This window comes from Pipra filicauda, unplaced genomic scaffold (genome assembly GCF_003945595.2).
Source record: "Pipra filicauda isolate LSUMZ 115617 unplaced genomic scaffold, ASM394559v2 scaffold48_size3843733_pilon, whole genome shotgun sequence".
In the NCBI taxonomy this organism is placed as follows: domain Eukaryota; kingdom Metazoa; phylum Chordata; class Aves; order Passeriformes; family Pipridae; genus Pipra; species Pipra filicauda.
This window is the reverse complement of record NW_024104631.1, coordinates 1905312-1931791: the sequence shown is the minus strand read 5'-3', so window position 1 is coordinate 1931791 and position 26480 is coordinate 1905312. Positions and strand designations below refer to the sequence as shown.

The window sequence follows — 26480 nt, the reverse complement described above, 5'->3', positions numbered from 1 at the left end:
TAAAAGAGCGTAGCTATATGCATCATAAAGATACAGGATGACCGATTCGATGGGAAAAGCAAGTAACTTTTTTAATTGTAAGGTATACTAAAAATCAACATCTCTATCAAAACTGAGAACAGCTGAATCCAAAAATCTCAAGAAGTATTTCCTTTCATTAACACAAACCAAGCATGGTCTGCAAGAATATTAATTTATTTCTTTCAAACACATCATTTTTAAGGCACCCTGAAGGTGTCCTTTCAGGATTTTATAAAACCTAAAATTATTAAAACCTTTCAAAACACAGACTCACTCAGGAAACTGTATGTTCTTCTCATAATTCCTGAAGTCACTGGTACTGTAATAATAGCCTGTCAAATGCAAAATGACAGCAATTTCATACACGAAGAATGGGCTTAGAGATATACTATGTTTATGAATTTACTTTGGTTGTCACTCAAATATTATTATTATAAGAAAAGAGAAAACTGAAGTCAACCTATCCAAAAGAGACTAATTTCACAAATAAAGTACTTGGAACACTACAGACACTAATAATTTTAGTGTCCAGTTTTGGTCTGTGTCTCTCTAACCTTTAAGCTATGGGAAAAATCTCAGTCACCAATGAAACACATCACTTATTACAGTGACTTAAGACAGATATACTTGGGTAAGTAAAAGGCAAACATGACAAGAGGAAGTAGAGTATGGACCTTTTACATTTTTTTTTTTAAGTAAGAAAATTCAAAAGTAGTGCTTTGAGAAAAAGATTACGAGCAGCATTAAGATACACAGTTTTCATGGTTTTTACAGTACAGTTTTGTTAGTAGCATTAATGGTTTAAAGTTGCTATTTCTACTGGCTTATATGAATATAGAATGACAATGAGCATGTAGCACATGCATAATATAAAAAGCCTAATACTTTTGGAACCTGATTCTGCAAATATCTGTGAATGTTTCTAACTTGAAAAAATGCAAGCAGCCAGCACACTGAAAGAAACAACAGAACTGGTTCTTAATATTTTTACACGTTTTCTTCCAAATTGCTTTGTGTACCATTTGTGTATATAGGATTTTTATTTGTCCTTAGTAATTAAATTCAGCAAATTGGCAACCAAATCAAAGCCAGGGTAGTAACTTACAAGCAAATACTAACAAGTAGCAGTATTTTGTAGGCACAGTGGAACTATCGAGTCATGGCAAAAAGCTGACCACAGAAAGGGACCTTGGTTACAGATCCAGCAGATTCTTTGGAAGACATAGTAGGAGGTTGTTCTCTGCTTTATTTCACCAAATTCTCAATTTGAATTATACAGTAAAATCTAGTTATTGTTTATATTTTTCTTCTGTAGACTTGGCAACTTGGAATGACCTTGAAGAGGCAGTCATCATTTTGACTTTCAGACAGTCCTTATTTCTACCAATGTATGTATCTAAAACTGTAACATCTACTGCAGTTAAATGCATGTAGATTAGCATATCAAGAGCATACCTTAAATTTATGGAAAAAAATGCCATAAATTCAATTTCATGTATAATTTTATTTATCTGTTTAAATACCTAGTGAGTTGGAACCAAGTAACAGCACCTTTTAGACATGTTACTGCAGTACAAAAGAAAACAACCCAAAAATCCAACATAAAAACCACCCAACCAAAACCCAACAACCATAGCACAACAACACCCCCCCCCCACCTTACTGTCTTTTACTCTCCTAGAAAAAAATGAGAGAAAATTTTTGCAAGACACATACGGTATTCAGTGAGACCACATATTAATTTTATTTATTAGAGTGAAGGTGAGAACTTGCACTGACTTCCAGTGCTACTATTTAATCATTTTTCACTTCCAAGCTTCGCTCAATCCCTACAGCATTTCGAAAAGGGCATGGATTTAAAATCAAGAATGTCTTTGCATGACCTGAACAATAGATCCTTAAAAACTGTTTAGCCCAAAATCAACATTTGGAAGCTATCTTGACTCAGGAGTGACCCACAATAACTGGAAAGCTTAAGATTTTTCACAGTTCAAAGTAAAGGCTTTTAATAATTTTTAATTACTTCAACTGCCGAACAAGTCCAACACTATAATTTCATCCACACATCAATAAGTTTAAGTGTTTCATTAAATTTAAATTGCTAAAGAAATTTTAAGCTAATGAAATGCTTTTTATTACAATGAATCTGCTGTACTGTTAGAAATTGATTGTATTTTCCCACTTAAAAAGTAAGAGTTCAAGGGCTTGATAACTTGGCTACGGAGAAAATACGCTCCAGGCTGAATTTTGTATAGAAAGCTGAGGCTTTTTGTTACACTAAAATTTTTAACTTAACCCTCCCCCCACCAGGGTCTGTCCAGTGTTACTGAAGTACTAAGGAGACAGCTATTTTCCCACTCAGCTAGTAGGATTCCACTGTCAGTCCTGTGGCAAGGTACATCTTGAAGACTGCATTTTCATTGATGTTTTTAAAATGTTAGAAACGATAGCATACATTCAGGGTTAAGAAAATAAATAGTTTTTACTACTCTTTCATCTTGAAATCAGTATTGTTTTATGCTCGACCATAAATCTCTTACGCAACACTTTAAACCACAATCAAGAACGTGAACTGACCAGTGGGTTCAATAAGGGCATCGAGGCTTTTGGATCTCCCTTGTTGAGTTGTCTGGGGCAAATTCCAGATGTTTTAAGATGATTCTTTGCATCTGCACAGATGGAGGTACTATAATGCTTTATTTTGTACGGCCCTTGAAGTATCTCCACCACAAGACATTAAGAGCCTTTTTAAGGTGAGAACACTCACTGTTATGGATTGTTTCCAACCTGTACCCATATGCTCAAGGTTAATAAGACAAAACCATTCTCTAAGCACAACAGTGTGAATTATAGGAAACATACAGGCAGCTCCATGCACAGAAAAGTCTGGTAATTTTGATAGAGGTGAGTTTGTTCAGACCAGTAGCATGATTTTAATTTGGGACTGCCCATCTAAATATCACACACAAATCTCTGACCCTTTATAATTTGAGCTAGAGGATTATAATTTAGCTACATTAAACAGCAGCAGACAAACGTCTACTACAGATCAACCTTAAGAGAGCCACATTCACCTATGAATAGGTAACAACAACAAAGTTTCCCAAATATTAATTATGACCTCTAAATGCTTCTTGACCTCACAGTGCTCCCATGCACAACTGTCTTCAGAAACTGTGATGATGACCCCAGTATGAGCTAATAAACTCTTGCCCAGTATAAAGTTCCACGGTTTCTACAGCATATCAGTTTGCTTTGAAATCAACTTTTAAAATGGATGCCTTGCTTTCCATGGGATCATGTTTGCAGCACTGACAACCTCAAAACAGGAAATGCAATTGTATGCATTAGCCAAAATAGTACTAAAAATGCAACTGTTCCAGGAGAGCATATGCATTCAAATATAAAATAAAAAAGAGATAATAATCCTGAAAACACACTTAATCTGTCAGCAGACAAATGCTGCATGGTAAAAAATTAGTTCCATCAATACAGAAAGCCAAGATCCATACACTTATTGATAGCCACTCAACAGCAGTGCAAGCAGAATGCCTGTGGAAACTGGCTAAAGATTGCCAAAGGGAATTTAAAACACTTCTGAGTACAAGAAGAGAGCAGTCTCAAGATCTGTTAGCAGATACCACTACTAACTCGATATTCTGAGAGAAATAGAAAAGCATTTACAATTAGCACACCTGTGAAAACAAATCTTTGTAAGAGGAAAATAAATGCAAGCAAAAAGGCCTAAGGACTTTGGAACAGACCTGATACAAGTTTGGGACTACAGGTAATTTTACGTTTCATATGACTTACTTTCCCTACTCCACTTGTTTCATTACACCTCAGATTGTTAAAGACTGTCGCAGAAACTACCTTGAGGATTATCGAGATAGTAAAAATCTTGTTTCTAAGGGTAACAATTGAAGGAGCAGTCTGAAACTAAGCCTACTCAAATACCTCGTTCACAACCAAGGTTTTAATTTATTTTGGCTTATAATACAATTAGTAATCAAATAAAGCAAATAGTAGTAATAATGACTATTGACTCAGCGTTTCAAGCTTTTTGGCCTATGATGTTACCACCGGTCTTCAGTTCTGGCTTTCAAACCCATCTGAACCAATCCCACTGAGTTCTTCCTCTCCTGCATTTCCATCCATTCATTTCTACTCCCTTACCCAAGCTGCAAACCCAACAGGCCAGTGATCCAAAACTCTTTCCTGCATCATTCTGTAACATTGGGGCACCCAAAATAACGAGTAAACCAGACAGGAAACATTAAGATGCCATTTGTGCTTATCAAATGCAAAGTAAACATGAAAGCACTCACTATGCCAACAAGCACTGGGTATTTGATGACACAACTTATTACTACATGCGTTTAATTGAAGGAGTTTGAGGCAGTACAAAATTTGTGTGTATATACCCTCATTCATGCTTGTAATAAGGGGTGCTGTAAGAGGGGAAAAAACAATGCTTCCCCTTTCTCCTCTATGCATTATCATTGATTCCAATCTCCAGTTAATTTTCTGTTTTGAGTAATGCAGAAATCAGATCCTATTATCAAAGGCAGTCATAAAAATACTAAATAATATTAAAAGATCTTAAGTGTTTCTCAAAGAGTGCTTGAGGAGTTAAAAAAAAATCAGGTCTCCTTGTAAAAAAAATAAAACCAAACTAAAAAAAAAGGTTGTTGACATGAACACATATCTAACCAGATAGACCATGAACTAACACTGCATGAATTAGAAAATGCTGAACTGATGACAAGTATCCCGGGTAAAGAACAAACTGGCCTTTGAAATGCCAAACTGGAGACAATATGACCCAAGTTCCTACAACTGGTTAGACAACAGAAGAGACTTCTCAGTTGTCAGACATTGCTGATAAGTAAATCCTCTGAGGTTGCAATAATTACCATCTCCTTTAGGTATTAGAGATGATTAGGTATTAGAAATTAGGTATTTTCTAACCATCAGTTAGAAAATGTACATGAGCAGACAATTCTCAAGCTACAACAAGACTAGGATGCAGTCTGACCAACAAAACACAGCAAGACTTCAGAGATACAAGGCTTTTGTACTCATGTTGTTTCCATCCCTTGAGCATTATATAAATGAAGTCTGTTTTAGGTCTTGAAACTTTTCAGATTATTTCCCTTTTTAAAATACACACTGCTTTAACAGGCAATTTTCAAATTTGCTGACTGTTTAATTTTGTAGTTTGAGAAGGATGCAGGTTTTATAACTTTTAATGAAAAAATACTGAAGATAAAATGTTTCTGAAGCTTAATTCGTGGAGCTTAATAGTCTTTAGCAAAGCATAGGCAGAAATGCCACAAGCTATCACAGGAAGAAGTTTGACAGGTAAAGCCAAAGAGAAGCTGAGAGAGAGATGGATGGCAGTCTAGTAAACAACTACTAGTAGGCTTAATAGCAGAAAATGCTATAAAACAGAACTGTGGGTGAAGGTAGACATGTGCAAAGCAAGAGGAATCATAAGCAATAAAAAAGTTAAGTTGTAGATGAACTCCTACTGCATGCTTGCACATCTGAAGTCTAGAGTCCTCTGAGATCAGTCAACAAAAACTAGAATCAAAATTAGCAGCAGAAAATCTTGCATGCAAGAAGCGTGGAGAAGCTCAAGAAGATATCTAATAAAGTCTACATTCAAGTGCAACTCAATATGTGGCAGGTAGGAACTGGAAAATGCAATGTCTCTCTGGGACGGTTTCTACTGGGATTTCTGTAATAGTCAGAAATTAAAGATAACCTGGCGGCAGAAACTACAGGAAGCTGGAGGGCCAGTTCCTTCTCCTGTTCACATTTGTTGCAACTTTTTCCAAGGACAGAGACGGTATGATGTCCAGTCCATTTCACCAGTTAGAATGATCCTTAAAACTTATAATTAAGACACCAATATACAACAACTCAATGTTTTCAGAAGTGAGAAATGTAATAAAACCTGATAGTCTGAAAGTGAAATTGAAGAAAAATTTGAGGTTAAAATGAAATTACACAAATGAAGGTATTTTGAAACCTGCAGTGAAATTTTTGCTTATATTTCAAGCAGCAAACTAATTTTTTACAAAATTAACTGAAAGGCTACTATATGATGGCCCCTCACTTTGAAATTTTTGTATGATTCTACTGTGTGAAGTAAACCAAATGCAAGAACTGCAGTCATGTAACACATGGCTTTTTACTTGCTGATTGAACAGGTCATTTAAGGATGTTGAATTCAGTTCATCCTAACAAAAATATTAATGTTATATAGTTAATATTTCCTTACTAGAATGACAAATTATCAATTTACTAATGTATGTTGCAATTGCAGTTAGCTTGAATGAAAAACAATGTATTTTAACTGGAGTATTTAAAGAGTACTGTGTATAAGAATATTTCTGGCATTTTGTAATAAAACCCCCACACTGACAAGTCCTTTACCAAATTCACTTGCCAGTGCAGAACACTGTTTTTCCTTTAACATCATATGCAATATATCATTGTTTTCTTCCTGTTCACATACATGCACATTATTTTCCTGCACCAAAATACCAGAATTTGGCATAAAAAGACAATTCCTAAACACAGTACATCAATAGTTGGTGGACTGAGTTCCAAATCGTCTACCTCTAGTAAGATAATTTTGAAGCCATCCATTTGAACTGTTAGCAGAAATCTAAAGGGTTACAGAGATTTCAAACAAAACTGTTTTGTACATTTCAGTCAAAAAGTATTTGCCTATTTCTAAAAAAAAAAGAATAAAATGAAAGAGATTTGTACTATATCCAAACGTTTTTAAGATGTAAATGTACTTGTCATCTTTCATGTAAGCAGGGTGCTGGTGCCCCACATTAAACAAAAGAAGAAAAGTTAGGGTTGACAAGTATGTCGCTGCATAACTACAAATTAAATATGCCTTTTAATATTTCATTTTTAACTGCTGAGTACCTTTTCATAAGGCTATTGCCATTAGAAATTTTTTACTAGATTTTTAAATTAGACAAATAACAGATAAGAGATGTGACAAGTGTAACAAACCTGATTTAGCAGATCTTACGCACTTAATGCTTTATGGTAGTAGCAGCATTTGATACATTTGAAATGTTTCAAACGATGCTCCCTTAACATGCCAAAAAAGAAGAAATTCAGATTTAACTCTACTACATTCAATTTATGCCAAGTATGGAATGAATATCTAAAACCCACAATCAACTTTCAGTTGAAAGTGTGAAATGACCTAAAACTTTCAAAGAAATGTGAAATTTTAAGTACTACAGCTTCCCCATATCTGCCAACACTAGTGAAACACAAAACATACATGCTGTATGCTGTGAATGCTGATCAGACTAAACAGCAGCCAGCATTTAAAAGTAAGTTATGAAGAGAGATCACCATATCTGAATTCCTCAGAAAAATAAATGAACATCAACTTTTTGTGTGGTAAACAAATCCACACTTACTACAGTCTCAAATTTATGTACTAAATATAATAAAACTTGCCCCATTATGAAGAGTAATTTGACATTTGCTTGCAAAAGCTCACATCAATAATCTGTATATATATAATATATATGACTGAATGCTCACATGCAACTACTTCTACTTGTATAGCACAAACTTCAATATACAGAAATCTTTTCTATCCATTTTCAGAGTAACACAACCACCTCATTCACTGTCCAAAAGACTGTAGGCTTGAATTCAGAAAAGATCACAAAGCCTAATTTTGTCACGAGACTAAGATGTAACACACGCATTCTAAAATAGAATTAAAAACCCCACAACAAAACACAACTTACTACCAAAAAAGAGGAGAATGAACAGGAACAAAAAACCCCAACTTGTACACTGAACTATCAGATTGATCAGTATACACAAAAAATAATCCAAAACCATATGTGGCAACTGATTAACACTATTGTTTCCTATTGTTCCTTTCACCTCTTTTAATTTTGTTAATACTGTAGAATAAATTAGAACAATGTTTCAAACAACAAAAAAGAACCAAACTACATTTCATTGTTGCTGTATGTTAAAACTGAAGTCTTTATTGTAAAGACTCTGAAGTCTACATTGAAATTAAAATGAAAATTTAAATGAGTTATTTATTAACAATAAATCTAATTAAGTTAATAAAACTGCCTTCTAACTCCAGCAGTCACACCTCAGATCAAAATTAATGGGCCAAATGTAAAATTACTTTGTGCATAAGTTCTTTCTGATATTCAGAACTTTCATATTGAAAAGAACATGCATGTTGGAAAATTAAACAATAAAAGTTTTAGCACATAGGCTAAATGAAACTTTGTCCCATGCAAACCATTTATCCTTTTTTATGTTTAAAACTGTAACAAAAAGCATATGTATAAGGAAATCACTGATAATTGCAGGACAATTGCCCACGTGAGCAAGGCATATGCTTCTTCCACACTGACATGGTATGAGACTTGAATATCATGTATTTTTCAAAGTTTGTTCAAAAGGAAAGCTTCTTAATTCTAAATTCTCCTTCTGAACTGTTTGTTTAATACGGTTCTCATTTGACTATTTTCCTCATGAATTTTATGAAGCAAGGAAGTGTTGTCTTCAGTACTTACGGACAGATGCCTGTAAAGATGCCCATAATAAATAGAGTGTCAAGATTTTTCTGAATATTCTATACCTTACAAGACTTTAGCTAGTCAAACTAACCCTGAATGTGCAAGATTAATATCTCAGTTATTTCTGCTATATGTTGCAGAAATACAAGCACATATATATATATATACAGCACATATTCTGAGCATAAAAGTAGTAATAAGATAGAAGAGACACTTTTCTCTAAAGTAATAAACCCTAAGATCCTCATGCTTTTAAGCAAGCAAGCACTGCAGCTCTTGATTCATAGGTTACCAGTGTGCTTCTTATAATTACCTGAGTGTCCAACTTTTAAGTACTGCAGAATTTCTACTAAGCCCGCCACACATAACTCCATCAAAAAATCAAAACAAGAAAGTGCAAATTGATTAAGAGAAGTTCACCTTCAAAATGCCATGTTCTATGTCACTGTAACTAATTTCTACTTGGTATTAACCACGCATTAATGTGATAAGTGATTTAGATACGACAAATTACATATTCAAAGGACCTAAGTGTGCACAGTATGCACCACTGTGAAAAAAGACTAATTTATATTATGCTTCTTTAAAACAGAAGCTCTTAAAGCACCTAGATAATGACTAACATCTCAGTAATTTTAAATACAGTGCCTGCCCTTCGATGGTTTAACATTCTTTGCTGAACTACTATTACAATATGCATTTTCTCATAATTTTTTTTATTTCAGAACTGTAATTACATCTATTTCCAATGTAGTCAGATTCTGTTGGAAAAAAATCCCAAACTACCTCAATGAATTTTATAAGAAAATAGCAAAGATGACTTTCATAATTTTTTTCTATTATATATAAGCAATGAAGCAAAATAATCACAAAAAACAAGTATTAAAGAGATTATCAATAATGAAAGCAGCTTTAATAATTTGCGGGTATTTGAAAAATGCTTTAAGAATTAAGTAAAGTCTGTGAGAAAGAACTTATAATGAAAACTTGTCAAAAGTTAAAAACATAGATTAGAAAAAAGTTTTTAATTGTATAGTATATTTTAGCTCCTATCAATCACTGTTAAAATAATTTCATAGTTTAATAAGCAGATATTTACCTGTTGGAACAAGACAATCTTTCCAATCAAAATATCCTGCATAAATGCCAGGTTCTAATGACCCTACTATTGGATCTGCCTTGAATTCAATGTACATTTCAAACAGTCTTTGATCCAGCTCTTTCAAGGACTCCATACTAACCTAAAAATGAAAAAAAAAAAGATAAAAAAGAAAGAGAAAGAACATAATAAATAGTCATTAACTACAAGAATTAAATCACATGTCCAAAAAATTTCTTCATGGTTTCTTTAATTTTCAGTAAAAAGTAGCAATTACTGACATTTCAATTCATAATTACATATATAAAAGCCTAAGAATTTCTATATTATCTGTCCATCCTACCTAGATTAATTTTTTTTTCAGATTGTACTCAGCAACAGACATTTTTGTGAAAAGTCTAAGGAAGCAGGCAGATCATTTGCTAATTCTCTACTGGCATGATTTCTTCCCCCTGCATGTCAGGAGGTCTTTATCTTGCAAAGTAAACAACTGAATTTTGTCTGTGCTTTAAAATATGCCCATAATAATCTCCATCATGACACATGAAGACTTTTGTATGATACTTTATATCTATCAATTGTAATTTTACAATTTCTCACTATCCACTCTGTATTCAAAAAAATACATGATTTATTTAGGAGCCTCTGCCTTCTAAAACTGAACATACCGACTTTCCCTCTCTGCTTGAATGCATCTCTGGAGCAGAAGCATAAGCTGCAGCTCACCAACATTTGCAGAATTTTTCTCTTTAACAGCTCTCCGTGCTTTTTTTTAGTGATTCACACAACTTAGCCACACTGAAAGCTAAAGGGATATGCATAGCTTGTTCCTTGTAACTGAACAACTTTAAATATTATACAAGACTTCATATTAAACATAGGTACCCCCTGTAATTATAGCTTCTACAGTAATTCTATGGATGTTAAATGGATGTTAAATGAAAATAAAATGAAATGAAAATTAAGATGAAAATATCATGTCACTTCGACTTAAATGTATTTACCTTTATAAGAAGAGATTAAGCAATATCAAAGTAAACCTTTTAAACTAGTTTTCTTTTTCCTCAACAATTATTGGAAAAAACACACACAAATAAAATACATATAAATTATAATTTCCAGAAGTAAAGGGGTTTAAACACAAGGAAGAAGGCATGTCTCTAGATCAGATTGGGAATTCAGACAAGAAAGAAAAGAGGAATACCAACACCTTATCATTCCTTTCTAATTGACTAAACTGATGATAAAAAGTTGAGTTAAAGAATCCCCACAGAGAAGTACTTACAAGAGTTATGCAGAAATAAAATATAATTACAGGTGAATACCATAAGTATGTGCCACGATAGCATGTGCCAAAGCACAGTGTAAAGTTTGGCTGGTTTATATAATTTTGTGTTTGGAACACTAAATAAAAAAATGGAAACAACCATGCAGAATGTAAGGAAATGTTCTTAGCTACCATTTTATAATTTCTGTATTTTCAGAATATTAGATAGTAATGATTTCCCTACTAACAAAGGCAACTTTAAAAAATGCCCAACCAAAGAATAGATAGTCTTATACCAAAACACACCACAAAATTCACTTTAAAATTCAATTTATAAAGCTGACAGAATTTAAAAGTATAGTTTTATTTCAGTCTTCTCAGATAAAAACTAATTCTGTTTAAAAAAAAATTGCCAATTTTTTATTACATTTCTTTTTATCTAACATTTAATAAATTTAAAAACGTACAGAAGTTTAGGTGACAGAACAAAAAACCGAAACAATCAACCCACTCCTCTAAACATCTGTGAGCTTCTATCCTTTTAAAATTAATGAAGGGCTCAAAAATTTCCCTCTTAAGATGACTATCTAATTATCCAAATCCTCCCAGCTAGCATTACCAATTGATGTGTCCCATATATGCAGTATTGCACTAGTCAGCGCTTTCAAATCAATTTGCCACTTTAATATTCGAATTTGGTAATTTATAAACCTACCAAACTTTTAGTGGCATTACTTTGACATGGCTGTACAAGGCAGGGTGTTGAATACATACATGACAGATGTCTTAGTTGCTTATAAAGACAACACTAACTGTACTTAGCTCAACTCCCAGTAGCAAAAAATGGCAATATCCAGAGTAATTTTCTATATTGTACTAAACATACAAATCTTAGCAATCCCATTTAAATGCTGTTCAAAATTACTTCAGCCATAGAAATTCAAACAACATTCAGGCATTATGGGACTAAGGACGTACTACATAGTAGAACAATCAGTTTGAGTGAAATATTGTACTCTGTACTGGAAAAGATAACATTTTACTTCCCATCAACTAATATTTCTGGAAATAAACTAGCTTTATGGTCCCAAGGATTAAGTCACAACATTTCTCATAAGAAATGATTAATCTTTACAAAAAGGCAGGAAAATGAGACAGCTACTGCCACCCACTTTGACATTTTCGTTCTTTGAAAAAGAAAAAACAACAACCCCCCCCAACACAACAAAAAACCCATGAACTAGTTTATGAACAACAGCTATCAGTAACGCATATTGCCAGATGAAATAATTTATCAAGAGTATTTCTGAGATAACAATCTTTTACTCTCTGCATTGAGAGAACGCAGTGACATTAAACAGCTCTACTAAGAAATCTGATAAGCTTTGCCATTGAACACACAAGTCCTGAGGAAGAGGTCACATTTTCTATACCAGCTAAGCCTTGTATGAACACACACAGCCATACGCTTGTTGTTGTGTCCCACTGATGCTTGGAGTCCTCCTCATTTGTGGAAGGCTCACCTAAGAGTCCTTTTGGCTATTTGATACTTGCATCTACTTTGCACAGAAAGTAAACCAAACAGAAATCTGGTGATTATTCCAGTGCTCTCACTTACTTGAGTTATTTTATCAACACCTTGAAAGCCATGTTTCTCAAAATGTTCAGCTATATTTAGGAAGGTATGACGTTCCAGGTAACGGCAGTTACTGAGTGCAATTAAAAGCCTCTGTTCCTAAAAATTTGTTTTAAGAGAAGAAAAAGTATAATAATTAGAAAAAAGAAATATCAGTATAAGCAATACTGTAAACATATAGAGAGTATTTTATTGGCTCTGTGCATGATAAATATGCTCATAAATAAGGTGGCGTTTACAAATACTTTTGTCAATAAACCACTGAGTGAGTATCAGGTATGATGACTGAACATTCATGCTTTTTCTTATAGGATCCGGAGCATTCATTGGAATAGTTGTGACTAATAGAGAATCGCAGTTAAGACTTAACGAAAATTGGGTTTGGACAGCCTTCCAGGAAGCTGTTTCTGGATTTTACTATGTTTCAAGAAATATGGTAACAATTATGACCATCCTAAAATCAACTGAATATCATCTTCACTTTTACACAAAGCTGGCTAAAGCAAGGGAAGCAAAACAGGTACTGAACTAATGCACACCCACTCTAAAATACTAGAAGGTTCAGACAAATAAAATACAATTTCAGTCCTTTGAAAAAATTCTAGGTGGTTATAACCTCTCTCTGTTCTTCAATGATTTTTTGTGATTACAGGGGAAACAAATACATTCTGGAGTTGAGGTACCACAGTTGCCTTTCCCTGACCTTGATGTAACAAGGCGTAGTTTCCAAAGAACTAAACAAGACAGAACCACTATTTAAATAGATTGGGTATTCCCTCTTCCCTTCTCCTTCTTCCATTGGCAAAACATTTTTCTACCTCAGATGGAAGTTAAAAGTCAACCAAGAAAATATTTTGAAAACAAAATTATTTGACAATGAAGTCATAATAACAGCACTGATATGATTAAAAATGGTATTTGTTTTCAGACCCAGAACTCCTGACAGTTCTGTATTTTGGTAATACGATGACTAGTTTTGAGATGTTCAGTTGCCCACTACTTTAAGTTATAATCGGTTAGTATACAGATTGTTAAAAAAATGAGAATTTAAAAAATACAGTGACCAATCTTACTCTGATCATTCACTTTCTCTGTTTTCATTCCAGAAAGACAAAATGTTCTGTGATTTCTATAAAAAAAATAATGATACCATGGAAGCCAAACATTGTCTGAAATTGTTGATTTCTTCTTTTTTATTTAAATGTTCATACCTATGACATATGGCAGAAAGTTCCAGTCCCCAAAAAGTTAGATTTTTACATTAATTGTTGACAAAGTTAAGTGTTGCAATAATGATATAAAGAATATCTAAAAATTTTTAATAATTTCTAGATATTCTAATTTGTAATAATTATTAACATCTGCAATACAGAAACTTGCCCCAATTTGGCAACCTGTGATTCTTTTATTGCAGCAGAAATGCTTACTGCTCTTGTAAATGAGGCAAAGCTGGGCTTCTGACAACATTTAAAACCTGTACTAAGGAATATTAACTTCACAAGAGGTTCTCATTACCTCAAGCAGTAGTTTTTGCAGGTAAGGCAGTAGTATTTGCAGGTAAAAAACTACATTTTTTTTATAAGCTGCTGAACTAGAAGAAAGTACATTGACCAAAGTGTCAAGAATATCAAAAACCTTTTTTCCAATTTCCTAAAAAACCAAAACCAAACAAGTCAAACAAATAATCAATACTTCAATTAAATTTTCTGGGGAAAACTACATTACTGACTTTCTGTTATCTTAATGGGTTTTAAAAAGTAACTAATAATCAGACTGGTTCTAATTTAAAACAAGGTAAAAAAAATCAAATGTCAAATCTTCAGCTGACATAACACCAGTGCTTTTTTCACTGATTTCTGTGATGCCATTTTAGTTTCTGAGGAGGACCTGCTTTCAGAAATCATCTTCATTAGTTACCTTAAGACAGTATACTAAGATAACACAAAAAATAGTGCTTTTAATAAAAGCCTTATATTTAAGCCCTATATCCTTATATTTTCTCATGCTTATGTATCTAGGAAACGCCTCTAGAATACAAAATTGTTCTCTATAAAAAAGGAAAACAATATAAACAATTCTTACGATATTGCAATGATAAAAAAGAACCACATCCCTGTAACTTTGAAAAATATTTTCACATCAGCTTTTAGAAACAGAAGCCAAACTTACTGAAGAAAGACTTGAGTCTTCATGAATGCTTCCAAACAAATCTGGAGATGAAACATCAACTGAAAGACTAGGAATAATGTTTAAAAAGTGAGTAGTAAGTGCTTTTGACTATTTGATACATGGTGGATTTAAACGAACATGAACGAAATGGAATCTTGTTTCAAAGCCCCTCACACAGACAACAAAGCAGCCCATGTTGTACAGTTTTTCCAAGATGCCCACAAAGCCTTGCAGGAGCTTGGTGGACTGACAGTGCTATTCTAGCTACAGATGTTTCCTTCTTAAAGCATTTTACTTTTCTTTCTATAATTTCTGTTTTGCCACAGATTCTGTTTTGTTTTTACACCTATCCATCCAACAATCACTCATATAGGAAGAAAAAATAAATTGCATTAAAAACAGAGTTAATTTGCCATTTCCTAATGCATATTGCAATATTTGCCAAGTCTCTGGCTTTTCACAAATGAAAGCTTTTAGCTCTTGGAAACTCAGGCTACTCTGACTTGTTTTGTGTGTCACTGAATAACATTGTATAGGTAATATCATATTAATTTTCTTCTACAATATTTACTACATGATGTCACGCAACTGTTTGGCATAAAAAAGTATATGCTCTTATTTCAAAGCATTACTATTCAGAGGCAAAAGTATTCACAAGAAATATGAAGTAGAGAAGGGATAAAGCCACAACCCCACTGAAATGTAAGACTTGCACCCACAATTTTAGAATACTACACCTAAATCTTATTTCTTTTTACTTACTGTGATGTATCTATGTCGCCATCAGGTTTGGTGCTCAGTTGTTCCAAACAGTCTATAAAGACCTAGGAAACAATAAAGGAAGATCTACATTTTCTGCCAAAACTGAAAAAAAAATAAATCTTAAATTCATTTTTACTACAGTCAATAGAAGCAGAACAATCATCATCACCTTTCTTTGTGTTAAACCTTACATAAACACAGTAAAATTTCAGTTATAACTTTTGAATGCATATTTTCTACTTTGTAGGTGTCATAGTTTACTTGTAGCAAAACACGGGAATTTTTAATACTGATAAGTCATTTTCATCGTGCATGTCTAAAATGATACAGTGATAATCTGCTGATTTGCAAAGGAAGCACTGGTAATAGTTGTCATGTGTTCAATCTGAACACTGGATCCCAAGGAAAAATTGCAGAAGCCTCATTAAAATTCATTTTTTGCTTTGGCTTATGATTTCTTATTTGAGGAGACTATAAAAATCCAAAGAATGCCATTTAAATAGCTTTAAAAAAAATCGGATTTTGTTACAAAGAATATTGGTTTCTGATAGAAAAATTAAAAGCTACATTTTCAGCTGATGAAAATCGGCATTGCTCTTTTTACTGCAGTATATAGATGTTAGATGGCATCAGCTCAGTAAGTGTCCATTGTCAGTAAAATCTTGAACAATCACAATCAGCAAAATACTTGAATATGTCTCTTATCCTCTGAGGATTTGGCTTCATCAGATTTAGCTAGTAAGCTCTACACACTTTTAAAGTCAATATTTCTCAGTATCCCAGAGTGTATCAGAGGAATAATAACAGTCATCAAATCAAGCTAGCTTCTGGGAGGTAGGCAAGGTACAAAGTACACATTTTGGATGGTGACTTGTGTTCACTATTTCATACTTCAAAGCGCTCCAGTTACCTGCATGATCCCAATGCTTAGCTGGCACACATCCTCCTGTGTCTTCTGCTGCTGGAAAACCTGAGGATGCAAGCATATTATTTCAGCAGAACAGCTTCCTTATTCTCAAGGAAGGCCTGAGTAATCCATCCCTAAAGAGATGACACAATTAGAGGAATGGCTGCTGGGACACAGTGTTTTCCCATCCTAAAAATGGGAGAGAAAATACAAGTCCCAATAAATAGTTTGATAAGCATGAGGAGATAACACACCAAAAGGAAGGAAGTCCTAGTACATGTGATACGTATCATTGTTGGCTAATGGAGCAAAAAGCTCCAGGATGGAGCAAAAACTCCCAGGATATTCAAAGATCTTTGCATCCTAATAAAGAAGGATTCATCACGTAAGTGAATTCACTGCAGATCCTTCTGAAAAATCTTCATTAAGAAATTAGACAAGCTAGCCATAAAGATTAAAATAATGGAGGAGAGAGAAACCATATCTATACAGAGGGGCCCAAGGGAGTTTGGAAAAGTGTTAAACTCCCTTAGAATGCTGAAACCTGAAAGAAAACATTAGTATCACAGTAAACCAGGGCCTCAAAGTACTGAGTGGATGGGGACAGAAAGCTGAGTTCAAGTTCTGCAAATAGTTTGGATGCAACGCTGAGTGAAGAGTAACTCCTAGGAATGGCCTCTCCCTTCCTTTTTTTTTTACAGATGTAAAGTAACATCTACTGCTATCTGAAACTTACATGAGTAGCATTTATTTTTCAAAAGAACAACTTTAAAGATTTAAATATAGGTTCAACCTGCCCCGCACACAAATTAGCTCTAACTAAGGAAGCACAAGCAGAATGCTAAAATCTGGCAGAAGTGAAGAGGGTGCACATGGAAAAAAAATAAAGAGGAAAGTTTTACCCCTGGATCATTCTCTGAAAGTTCTTTTTATGTAAATTAATTGGTTTCAGAACAAGAACAAAATAAAAGCATAAATCAAAACTTACGCTTGCCTCTCCAGGTTTGCAGTCCAGCACGGTTTTAAGAGATTGCAAGGAATGAATAATGCACTGTTCAAACTGGGATGGCTGAAAGTCAAATGAGTTGTTAGCTTTAGACAAGCATCTTAAGTATATACCACACAAATATATAAAAACTTCCAAAGTATACAGTAAGCTTTTTATTTCCAACTTATCCCAAATAAGGGGGGGGGAGAGGATCACAATTTGTATATTGCCAGAGGATCCTTTTGTACTAATGCACTTTTGTACATAAGTTATCTACAGAATTATTACCATAGATGAATGTACATTTTTTTATATGAATGAGAGACTTTTACACCAAACAGCCTCTTACAAAAGGGTCATGAAAGATTTTCACAGTTGTTTGTGGCAGCATTACAGATACCTGTGACACACTTCCTCCTGTCCTCATTGATCCAAGTTGGGATAGAATTTCACCTAGGATATCAGATATTTCTGCATTCTATTTCTGCAAAAGGTTTCTAAGAAAATCGGACTGAAATGGCTTTCACATGAAAGACAAAACCCCCACTGGTTTGGGGGGCTTCTTTTACCTTCAGGTTTCCAAACCTCAAGTGTAAGTATCTTGATACATATATCAATATCATTCTGAAAGTGCAAACAAGTTCACAGGAGAGTCATTAGTCATTTTTTCCTCGTCTTTCTCTCTTCCCTGGTAACTCACACTTTATTTTTTTAAAGCTGCTGGTATTGGGCATGAGGCTGTTGTGCAAGGCAACATGAAGCAGACACTGCTCCAAAAAAGAAAGACATCATCCTAGTGGATTTGGGTAAAAGTGAACAAAAAAGTTTATAAGCCACATAACCTTGCTTTTCATTCAGTAGATAGTTTATGGCATGTCACCAACTGGCTTAGGAGTAACTTTTATTTCTGTAAATGGTGGAGATGGATTGTGAAACTGATGCCCGCATGGCAAAATTACAATCATGAAAAAAGCCAGTAAGAAAATCTATATTTATTATTTTTCGATTCCTTAAAAGAAAAAGGCCAGCAGTAAAGTGCTGCTTTTGGGTTTTTGCTTCTACACAATAAAACATCACACCTCAGGAGAGGAAAGCTTTTCAGATACTTGCTACTTTGGATATTATGAAGCTAAGAAAGGCTAGTTCTGTGTTTCACTGTATCTTTTACCTGGAATATAAATGTTAAAGTGGTTATCAACCCGTATTTCCTGCAAACTTAAAACACAATTTCACTCTCCAGCCTAAGATGTCCCTAAAGAGACTGCCTGGCCCTTTTTCATAATGCTTAATTTTTGCTAGTTTTTGCTATAATATTACCACAATGAACTCTAGTAGACAAATAACCTTTCTATGAAAAAACACAGTCAACTTCCACCACTAAAATCTGGCATGTCTCAGCCAAGACCTCAAAAGGTATCTAGGCAGTGCAGTATACAAGGAATTAATAGGCGATTTCTAAACACAAAAAAGACTTAAGCAGTTTCTTAATAAAGATAAGTTAGGATACAGCACGAGCATAAGGAAACAACACTTTTGTGGAAGACCCTTTCCCCTGCCTCTATTTTACAGATGAATATAGTGAAAACCAGAAAAGTTAAGGGACTTGCCCAAGTCTGCGGCAACTGAAATCGAGATCAGAAGCTGTAAATCTGGTTATAGTACTACAATTGCCCAACAACACTCCTTCCTACAATATGTATATTGTGACTGCTTATTGCCCTCCTACTCAACTTCTAACACATATTTATAGAAGCAAATAAGAAGAACTAAAAAAGTCTGTGGAGCATTCTCTTAGATAATATACACAAAGCAACTCTCCCTCCCACAGGCCTTTTCTGCTTTCGCAGATTGTTTTTAAGTCACACCTACAACGTGCTTGCTGTGTTTTAGGCATTACTCATTACTGTTTATTTCCAGAAAGTATCTCACTAATTTATCTGAATTTGGTTTCAAGTCATTGGTTGTTTGCATGTAGGCAATCTCCTAAATTAGTTGCTTTTCAGTTCAATTTCTCATTATAACATATAAGTGACCTATTTATTTAGCTACAGACCAATTCCATGGTAATGTGCCTACTAAGTTATGAAGCATTTTGATGTGAACTGAACTTGTGACCTCAAATATGACTTTTTACTTTAGTAAACCATCCCTAAAATAAGATGATTAACAATGGAAGTTATTATTGTTTATCTCAGCAAAAGCATGCTAGAGGTCAGCAGTAATTACACTGACACATTTAAATAACCCTATTTAAGGCAGAAAGCCATGGTATGTATCTGGATGTCAAATTCTTATTTATATTTTTCTCTTAATATACAGCACAAATTTGCAAAACTTTTATTTATGATGGGGGTTTTTTTGTTTTGCACCTTCAAAAATAGTGCTGTCTAGTAGATCTATTATCACTTGAAGTTACTTCACATAAAAAGTTGCTACACATAAAAAGTATAAACAAAAAGTTTGGAAAAAAGAGCAACAAATAAATTTGTGTTTGTGATGACATCTGTTAAGATTGCTATAAAGACATTGTAACCATTCATACAATTTTTTAAAAATTATCTTGTTATATTTTCATATTTTTATAAAACTATAGACACCAGTATGCACACATATAGAAAAAGTCCAAAGTTACTTGATTTTTGGACAATATATTTTGGACAATATTTGTTACACATAAAAAAAAAAAAATCCAGCAAAGTGCCTACCAGACACCAAGTATACCCACCAATGATGTCAAACCTTCATTGTCAACAACCCAGTCTTCCTTTTCAGCTAATCTCTTTATATCTGTAAGACAGAGTAAGAGGGGAAAGGGGGGATGGGGGTGTGGGGAGAGAAGGTATTCATTTTTATTATTAAAAACTCCTTGAACTTGAAAAGATAAACCACAGACATTGGGACTGCAATGACTAGGCATACGAGCAAATAGCACTAAAAGCTTCAAAGCTTTCAGCACTCTCAAATGACTCAGAATGGAACTCATACATGGTATGCTGGTGACACCACACAGAGAAACACATCTATGATACATGGCAAGAGTTACATGCAGCACATTGTTTACTGGAAAGCTTAAAATTAAAGCAATATTGTGAAGCTTTGAGTTTGTTTTTATTTTGTAAATTTTTAATCATAACATAAAATACTGCATTTAAGAACCCAAGTCTCTAGTCTATTATATTCCAACTCTTAATTAAAAATGAAAGAACAACTGCCTAACCTTTTAGCAAAGACGGAAAGGACAGCATATAATTCATATTCAGAACTATAAAAGAGGCACAAGGTCCCCACTCAGGGTCAAGGATCCATGATACAAGACTTTCTTAAAAAAATACATGAAGGTGTATGCAAATAGCACTCTTCCACTACTCAGAAGGTGTCAACTTCTATTGGCTTACTAAAGCTAACAGGAGCTAAGTAGGGATGTGAATCCAAAGCTCATGGGCTACAAACACAACTGTTATATGGACATGTGCATTATGCATTGTAAACAGAACAAAGATGAACTGTGTGCAGTTTGTGGGGCTTTGACATACAGTTTTCCCCCACACAAACTGCTCATCAGAACTGTCTGTACATTATCAAACTCCCTTTTAAATGAGCAAAAATTTCAGTGAATTACCATCTCTCCTTAAAATACAAGAAAAGAGGATAACTAATTCACACTGAAAGGTATTTTCACTATCTAGGTGGTTTAATCAGCTAACTTAAGAAGCTTGGTCATAGCATCATACTCTGCAGTTCTGTATCTCATGGAAGTATAGGCTCAGTAAGGATAAAAAGCATTAAGGGGTTGTGTAGAATAATTACTCTGTTCATTTTCCTACTTAGTAAACCTCTTAATTCAACTGATATTCTTGTAAGGGTTTAGATTGTACTGGTCAGCCTTTACATGTTTCTTTGGCTGCTCACTTTTGCATTCTCTTCTTAGCTAATACAAATATAACCTCCCCCAAATTTCTTTCTCATATTTCACTGCTCACCAAATTCCAGTCAAATACATTCATGTAAACCCCCTGTCTACTCTGGCATTCACATAATTTGTCTTTCATGACCTTTATGAGCAGTGATCACATATGGGAGGGAAAGAATACAGACTGCCTCTCAGGGCCAGCATGTATACATGGTGTTCATCCTAAGACAAGAAAACCCTGTGTGTGGGCTGAAGTGCTCTATTGAATATTTTAACTACATCTGAATTGTAACTACATGTGAATGCCTTTACCAACTTATAACATGCAGAGAGAGATGAGATTGACCTTGATATCAGCACCTTATGCATCTCATGTTTTGGAGATATTAGAGAGGTAAAATTCAAGTCCAGGAGGAGCTTTTTTGACTTATGTATTACAGATAGCTACATCTGAGATACTTTTACATAGCTCCACGAGAACACTGAAAATACCCATTACTTGTTCTTTCACTCATTCCCTAATAATAGTTTTTCCAAGGGCCAAATTAACCTGGTTGCATGCAGAAAAAAGCCTCCATTATCTAAATACATTTAGCAGTTAAAATTTTGCTTTAGTTGGCAAAGAACAAAAAAAAAAAAGGGTCCATGGACAAGGCGTGCAGTGCAGCAGTATAGAATGAGAGTCATAATACATGCAGGCATCTTTCCTCCTGTTTGATGCTATAGCCAATACATTAGCTTTACTGATAGGGGATGAAAGCTGCAGTCAAGGAAGGCTGCTGTTATGGCTATCCAGCCAATAAAACACACTGCCAACTTTAGAGATCCATTTCTTTTGATTCAAGACAGAAAAGTATGAATAAAGATGTTCAGATCAAATAGAGAATCATTCACATATAGACTTATAGCTTTTATAAAAATCTAAGGTACAGACTACCACAAGATTTTTTCCTACACAGAATGTGTGTGGCCAGGAGTCAGAACATAACAGAGCAGAAACTCTGCATTCAAACCAAGAGCTGGGCTACTGCCATGATGCAACAAGCAGGCAAAACTGGTAAGACAGCAGATTTTTCCATCATTTATCACATACTGGAGCTCTCTGGACTGTGCTGGAGAAGCTACATAGATAGTTCAGAGATTTGGTAAGCTCAGAATTGTCAGCAAATCGGTTTATAGCTAGATACTTCCTTCCTTTGAAACAGTAAGACATCTGAGGAATCACACTCAATTCACAGACAGTGGAATAAGACCATCCTCATGTCACAATTAAAAAAAAAAATCTTTTTCACCCTCTATGATGAAAAAACAAACAACTGATCTCAATTGTGCTAAGAAAAAAATAGGCAAAACAGACTTTCTCATCGTTTAAGTGAAATCTGAAATAGTGGTAATACTTTTCAAACAGAGTTTTACAGAGGTAGGACAACGTATGTACTTGTTTGGCTAGCTAGCTTAATATTAATAGAGAAAAATAATGTTAATAGTGAAATAGGGTTTAACAAGACAATTAAGAGCCAAGAATACAATTCATATCAATACTATATCAAATACACTACAGAGGCCTAATGATTGCTTGTCACCACAAGTTTAAAAATTTGCTTAATATAGCCACCTATGCTTGGCACATTTAAACTTTGAGTAAAACTCTTTGCATCATGTCAGCCTACAAAATCATCATATGTTAAAGATTAAAAAGTGATTAAATTGTAAGATTAAAAAAGCCCCAAATTTTTTAGCATTGAGAGTAATTAGTCTTTTGGAAAAAAAACAACCAAAACCCTGCTAAGTGAATCAGTAGATCAATCTGTCCTTATTTTAAGAGAGACATTTATTTCTGAAAGATTTATTTAATCCAAATTTAAGTTTCAGAGTTGAATACAAGATGGCAAGATGAATGGTCTCTGATGGCATAGAATCACATGAGATTTAGAGAATGCGTTACTGGCCTTCACTATCCAGACATTTATGGCAAAATTGTGTACACAGCAGGAAGCCCTGGGGACTACAATGTTAGTAAAAAGCGTTGGAAAACACACAACTAAAATACTTCATAAAGGGCTGTGGATTGGTTTTTTTTTTGTCCTTGAGAGTGGGTCACTGCTCATTTAATTCTTCACGTTATAGAAAAATTGGAAAAAAAAAATTTTATTTCCAATATGGAAAAACTGCATTATGAGATAAATCACTTGCACTGTAGAACTGTCTCAACTCAAAGGAAACAAATCTAACCTACTCTATTCATCAGACCAAGAGAGGAAAAGACTTCTATTTCTGGCAGGAAAATGAAATATTTGAGTAACTCTTGTGAGATATTACAGAACTCAGAGGAGTCCACTGCCACTACAATATATGTAACAAACATGGTTATTTTTCAGAACGTGATTTGGCCTAAGCAAAGGCAAAAAAGAATGACAGTAAGCAAAGAGACTTGCAGCCCTCTATTACCTTCCGCTGTGTGTTGTAAGGTCACTATAATGCAGCGTACACGAAGGTCCAAAATAAGATCTTGGATGATCTGAAGCATATCATTGGGTATCTCGAGTGCAGTAAGACTCTCAGAACTAAGCCTGAAAGCAAATAAAAATAGAAGTATAAATCTGCAGGGTTTTTAAAGCTGATATAACTACATTAAATTTTTTAGAGATTTTCTGTGTATGTAAATATAATAGCTCCATCCTCAGTGTATCTTTGAAAACTAATTACACTATTTTGAGAAGATCAATTTTTTACTTAATTCAAAAGACTGCAAATGAAGATTTAATTTTCTCTAGCATTACAATAATGTCATCATGGCAACAGGCCAACTTCTTCTACTGTCTTCTTGTTTCACCGCCTGCCTTTTTGCATCCATCTCTTGTCCTATGATCCAAGAATAATCCTTTTGGAGCAGAAGTAGCTTTTTTTGCTGTTTTTAGGTTAATGCCTAGATCAAACACAAGATCCACAACATGGTTTTTGAGATATTTTTTATCTGCATGGCAAAAGTAGAAGTGATTAAGTTGTCATAAATGGTGCTGTGGCTATGCATCAGATCGCTAAGAGTATAGACATTTAAGGAGCCAAAATATAGCTATTACATCATGTGCAGAGTGAATTCATTCCTTGTTTTGCTTCCAACTCTGACCAGGCACAAATCATCTGCTACTATAGGTGAGAATGGAGACATTATTTTCTGTTTTTTCCTTTAGAAATAGCAACATAGCAGCTGCCTGCAAGAAATAGCATTTCAGCTTTCTAATAAAAGGCTGAAGTTGTGCTAAGACTCAGTTAGGGGCACAAAGTGAGGTTAAGCACTTTTATCCAACTCCTGGATATTTGAGCAAGGCCAATTCAAAGGCAGACGTCTGCCCTACTCCTAACACCAAGCAAAGCACAGGTAATAGAAAGTGCCAAAGAGGAGGAATACGAAGGCACAAGCAAACAAGTGGAACATTTCCAACCATCCACCTGTAGGCTCCAGTTCCATACTCCTGGTGTTGGGCATAAACCATCAAAACCCCAATATTAATCAGACTGCTCTCTGCTCAGCACAACTACTGAATTAGTAGATTAAAACGATCTGTACTATCTCAGCCAGCCAGGATACACAGAATGTAAAGATCCATCTGTGAGAAATTCAAGCTACTTTAGACTGAACAGAAGTCCTGTACTTTAGAGTTGATTCCATTTCTTAAGGAGCACACAGCTGTCATATCCCTAAGATCATCTTTTTCCTCATATAATTCACCCTAACACACACATACCTTTTATATTTTTATAGTAAGGTAAAAGTGTTGCCAACAATGGTTCACTTGATCACATAGTTCATGTGATCTGGAACCTGTTTATACTGGGTTAAGACAGAATAGGGTACAAGAGAAAGACTGTGCTACCATCCCACTTTAAGCTGTGTGATACATACATATGACAAAAAAAATAAAGATAACACAGATATAATGACAACTCCTTGTTATATAACATTGTGAGTTTTATCATTCTTAAATACAAGCAGAAAACAGTAAATCATTTGTGAGATGACAGAAAAGAGTAAAATTCTATTATGTGCTTCATCATGACTTTAAGTTACAAACCATGAAAATAAGACAAGTTATTACATAACTTTGCAACAAACAGAGGTTTTATGCATTGTGTAGATTTTTCTTGGGAACAGCCCACCTTCATCACTGGTGCGAGTCACAAGAATTTATCAGATTGTCAAAGCGTGGGGGCTTGAAAATAAAAGTACTTGCAACACTTGCATAAAATTCTGACCTGGTCAACACCCTATAATGGTATATTTAATTTCTCTTACCCAGACTGCCCCCTTTTCTTCTCTACTTCTGATTGCTTTGCAGTAAAGTCTAGTTCACTTTACTAAAGTGCCATCACAGGCATTGGTAAGAACATGAGGTGGGGAAAAGAGTGGGAGGGAGAAGAGGATTTCCCCAGCTCTCAGTTCAGTTGTTCATTACCAGGGCAGTGCCCGGAAAGCAAAAGGAGATTCTCTGAAAGAGAGCCTTCATATACCCTATAACCTCAGCCTGGATCTTATCTCAGATGGCAGAAGCACAACTAACCTTTAGAGAATCTGTTGGTTACATTTCCAAGCCAATATTACAGATGTGCAAGTGCTAAATTCTAGAATTTTATAATTTGAGTGAAACTGGATTGCTTATCATAAAGGGGCAACACTGCCCTTTATATCTTTTCATCAAATATCAAGTCAGTTCCTTGTTAAATCAGAAGCTTTCCACAAAATTTAGCCAGAATAACAAATTTCACGTGGAATTTTTTTTTCTAGATGGGTACAGTACAGATAATGTGACAACAGACTTTGAGAATGTTAAACAGACTTAACAACAAGTATATATCACTGCTAGGTCCATCTGCACTAAGTATATCTATAAGTGGTTATACCTCTTTCTTCATCTGTGCTTTGCTTGTTACCTGCTTTGAAAACTCTACATAAAAAGTACAGTATCATATGCAGATATTACTCAAGTTTACAAAAGATAATGACAGTTCTTGTAGCCCCCTTAGACAAATGGAAGCAAATTCTGCATATTAGTGTGATATTTCTAATTAATGAGATGCATATTACTAATTTTATAAACAAATATAATGATAAGCAGAATG

At 34.4% G+C, this 26480-nt stretch overlaps 1 protein-coding gene across 4 annotated transcripts in view; it reads right to left on the bottom strand.

Annotated features, from left to right (window-relative positions):
* The window catches only part of EXOC2 (exocyst complex component 2), a 125352-nt gene that overhangs the window by 27488 nt on the left and 71384 nt on the right, over positions 1-26480 (bottom strand). For all 4 annotated transcript variants that reach the window (XR_005565527.1, XM_039386547.1, XM_027727909.2 and 1 more), the window contains exons 16-23: positions 23811-23932; positions 20178-20239; positions 17453-17533; positions 16468-16527; positions 15558-15619; positions 14796-14862; positions 12609-12725; positions 9724-9865 (exon numbers count right to left, since the gene is read on the bottom strand). Coding sequence is in view for 3 of the 4 variants with exons in the window: in XM_039386547.1 (XP_039242481.1) it covers positions 9724-9865; positions 12609-12725; positions 14796-14862; positions 15558-15619; positions 16468-16527; positions 17453-17533; positions 20178-20239; positions 23811-23932 (713 nt within the window). In the remaining variant the exon portion in view is untranslated. The remainder of the gene's footprint in view (positions 1-9723; positions 9866-12608; positions 12726-14795; positions 14863-15557; positions 15620-16467; positions 16528-17452; positions 17534-20177; positions 20240-23810; positions 23933-26480) is intronic.